Source organism: Electrophorus electricus, chromosome 1 (assembly GCF_013358815.1).
Source record: "Electrophorus electricus isolate fEleEle1 chromosome 1, fEleEle1.pri, whole genome shotgun sequence".
Lineage (NCBI taxonomy): Eukaryota > Metazoa > Chordata > Actinopteri > Gymnotiformes > Gymnotidae > Electrophorus > Electrophorus electricus.
The window spans coordinates 6,310,076-6,314,096 of NC_049535.1; the positions used below are offsets into that span (position 1 = coordinate 6,310,076).

The 4,021-nt window shown below is 42.8% G+C and overlaps 1 protein-coding gene across 1 annotated transcript; it reads right to left on the reverse strand.

Moving 5' to 3' along the window:
* Nucleotides 1-1,465: 1,465 nt before the first annotated feature.
* mesd (mesoderm development LRP chaperone) lies at nt 1,466-3,607 on the reverse strand. The gene is made up of 3 exons (XM_027004541.2): nt 3,428-3,607; nt 2,650-2,882; nt 1,466-2,159 (listed from the first exon to the last, which is right to left on the reverse strand). Exons 1-3 carry the CDS (start codon nt 3,578-3,580, stop codon nt 1,925-1,927), a joined length of 621 nt encoding a protein of 206 aa, XP_026860342.2. The 5' UTR covers nt 3,581-3,607; the 3' UTR covers nt 1,466-1,924.
* Between the last annotated feature and the right edge of the window lie 414 nt (nt 3,608-4,021).

The window sequence follows — 4,021 nt, forward strand, 5'->3', positions numbered from 1 at the left end:
TCTAAAAGAGCATGAAGACAGCCAGTGTGACAACGTTTGTGCTGGTGTGGTGTAGCGGATTAGATGGACACTCTTGTGCATCTTTCCTAGAAATCGGTGTTGATTTTTCAATCCCTTTAGTAGCCCCTAAAAAAAGGAATCCATTAAGGCTCACGAGAGTTCCTCCAGTTGTTGTGACAAGTCTCTCTTGGATCTTTCACACTCTGTTTGTTCCTTCCATAGCCTCCAGGTGGATTTCAACCACATTCCGAATGTTTGGATTACATCTCATTTGAGCCCCTATCCTTAAGCTCCAACAGCCCTCGCACTTCAAATGGTATTTAAGGAAAGGCTCTGCATTTCATCTCTCCTGCTCCCCTGAGCCTGGCTGCATCTTAAAAACACGTCAAAGTGGATCTTCCACCACAGACCGACGCCACGGCGGCAAATGCTCACGTCAGTGCAGATAAAGTACGACTGCCTGTTCATATCCACGCCGCTGAATGTAAGATAATGCTTCTCCCTCCCGAACACCAGGTTCAGACATGCCAGCGTGCACCATCAGTTCCAAGATAGCTTTAAAGCCTTTGCTCTGTGTTTATATATAAATGTACGCTGCATTCATAAGCCATCACAGTCTCGAGTGCTTTTACACAAACATTCATAGTACTACAGCTGTAAGTACAGTTGCCCGGATAATCCCAGAAAAGTCACGCTCGGACCATATCACGTGTGAACCCATCAGAGGCGTGCCACGGTTCAGTTCAGGGGCACATACCGCCTCTCCAGTGGAATCAGCTAATCCTCTTGGAGAAGTTGAGGTTGTTTCACATACAAGTCTATAGTCCTATTGCTAGTCAGACAACCACACAGGTGTGAGAATGTGGGATTCGTGACCTTCCTCCACTCATGAACCTTGCAACTAAATTTGTCTCGCTCAGTTCCACGGAGAAACGGTACCAAATTCAAGGCGTCGTAACAGAACGAATGACCACCGGAACCGTAGCGACTGTGCAAACTAATCTCCAGGCTAATAAAGTCAACTGGAAACAAATTGCAAAAGTGTGCAACCAAGCACAAAATGAATAGTCTCCTTGGCTCACTCTCCAATGTTAGCATCATAAGCCATCTTCTACCGAAATCTACATGCTCTTACAAAAGGTGGAGAACTTACTGAGCCATGTAATTAGTAGCTGGCAGGTAAGTGTCCCTTAGCAGGAACCTTCCAGGAACCTTCATGTCACTGTGCAGCTCACTCATTGCCAAGGGGAGCAGCTAGAGAGCATCCTATTTGAAAGGATAAAAGACTGAAATAATGAAATAATGCCTAGAGAAGTCAGATTGGACCTGCCTGTAACCATTTGAAACCCGTAAAGCTGGCAGAAAAACCAGCTGAAACAGGTAATCGTACAGTTTTAAGAACAGTTATAGGCTGAAAAGCAGCCGTAAATAATTACAAAATGTTATGATGATTCAGGAGGCAATGTTTTGAAAATAATTAAATGATTTGTATTTGCAGCATCACGTAAAAATACTAAAAGGTTCTGTGAACAGGCCACTGCATTTGTACAGAATGATCAGTATTATGTGCCTAGGTGCAACATGGGTAAAAATTATCCAAATGAAACCTTTTATTTTAATGACAAATACCACATACCTTTTCTTTGGGTGAATGTAGTGGAAGAATAAGGTTAAGTACTGCTCGAATGAAGAAGAAGAAACAAAAATAACAGTGACATGACTGAAGGCCTACGTAGGGGATCACAAAGTACCACTCAGAAACAAAAGACAACGGCCACAGAAGCAGCCTCCTGGTATGAGCGACACACTGCGTATAGAACCATGTTGTCCTAAGCACCCCGGCTGGGCACCTCCACGTGTAGTCTCTGATTAAGCATACCATCCACATATCCCTACGTGCTGCTCCTGGGCAAACGCTTCAGCTTCAGAGTTCCTGTTTGTATTGGGCGGCCCGGTTGGCAGCTTTCTTGTCCTTTGTCTTGCCGGTGGCGTTTTGTCCTTTCCCCTTGCTTTCCTTCGTGGCCGCCTTCCCAGGGAACACCTGTCCCTCCACGGTCACGTCCTCGCATCGCTCCTGGCCAGTCAGGAAGTCCTTAATCTCCCACGCGTAGCCGCCATCGCGTAGCATGAAGATGACACGGTTGGAGCCCACCACAAACCTGCAAAGACAAAGGCAATTTTATTCCCTTCCTCACAGAACATCACAAGGTGAAAGGAAGAACAGAAAATGCCCAAAGGACTATTTTACTGTCTGGGGAAGGAAACAAAAGGGAAACTGTCTATAAGCAGCTTAAAAAAAAAAGAAAAAAAAGAAAAGAAAAGCAGCCACTCTTTTCTTATGCCTCCTCTCTAACATTGACAGTGTTTAGCACGTTTGCTTTGAGTTCTCAGTTCCACAACTGGTAGTTAACGACTACAAGGTTCATGAACAAAGACCCTTCATAGTTAATTTCTATGTAAAATAATTAAACCCATTTGTTGAGAAAAATAATTAATCAAGGTGCAGATTTACTGTAATGGAAGCACTGAACTCCATCACACACGCACAAGCCACTGTGCATTTGTGAAACAACAAAGCCTACGGGACATTGATCAGGAAGCTGGATTACAAGTTACTTCTGAATAGCTGAATTTTTTGTGACAAGTTACCTCTGAACATCAAAGTTGGCGTTGAAGAGACTGCTTTGCCACAGGCTTGTGACCTCCTCAGTCTCCTTCTCAGATGGGTTGCCAGATACTGTCGCAAACACCATGACGGTTTTCCCCTTTTTGGACATTTTCAGGAGCTCCTCAGGTTTGGACGGGTCCACTTTAGAGAAATCGATAGGTGGAGGTGATCTTCTGTGCTCCGGCAGATCGCCTTCTTCAATGTCGTCGTCTTTCTGTGGACACGCGGTAAACATAAAATAAATTCACTGCACTTTCTCCTTTACGACCTGCTGCAGCACAGGCCTATACACGAATGGCAAAGTCCAGGACTTTTAACTGGGACAGACGGCGAGAGGCCTTATTACGTATAAAACCCAAAAAGCATTTTTTATATATATATATTTTTTACAGTTTTCACTGCTCTGAGATGTCCTGTGTCACTACAATTAAGGAATAAAAACTACTTTCATTCAAAAGGCTACATGTCGTTGAGACTTGTAGGTTGCCATTCCGAGATACACAGTTTAACGGTCTCAGCTGAAACTGGCGTCACTCCGAAAAATACCCGATATTATTAATCTATAGTCACAAACGCATTCCTCATACGATGTGCGGCTTGTGTGGATCGCTGTTATATACATATAGAGAGCATGTTATATCGAGAGGCTAACATAATGCTGACAGTACTTCGGGGCTTAAAGACTAACGTTATAGCTACACGGCCGTTAGCTAGGTGAGCTAACCACAAAAGCGCCTTCATTTTTCAGACCCTGCATACCTCCCACTGTTCGAGTAGCCTGGCCATGTCGGCGTCATTGTAATCCCGAATATCTTTTTTCTTTTTAGGTTTGGTGTCCGAACAATGAGTCGAAATGATAAACACTGCAAGGAATAACACTGAAATAATCCTCCAGCGGCTGGGAGACGCCATTTTTCTACTTGGATCTTGCTTATTGGCTGAGAGTTTTACAACGTCAGACATTGTGGGCGTGTCGACTGCCGGGTGAGCAAAGATTACAATTAATTATAATACAGTCCTAAAAAAACATGCAATAAAATATGACAATAACGATATAATCAGAAATAAATACACATATAATAAAAATACGCAATTATACGGAAATCATAACTTAATCTTACAGATAGATCTGAAAATAGATAAATGTTTTTAAAAACTAGAAATAAAGTAATACATTGGAGAGTAAAGGGGGAAAGCCACAAACAACGAGAATTAGATTCCACCAGGAATGTTTTATTTATTAATGGAATTTTGGCAGACAACAAGTATTGTTGCTAAATTTTTATTTTCATTTTCCCATAACAAGTTGTAGACTACAGACTCTTTAAGCGCGTCAAAATGCACCGTACGCCT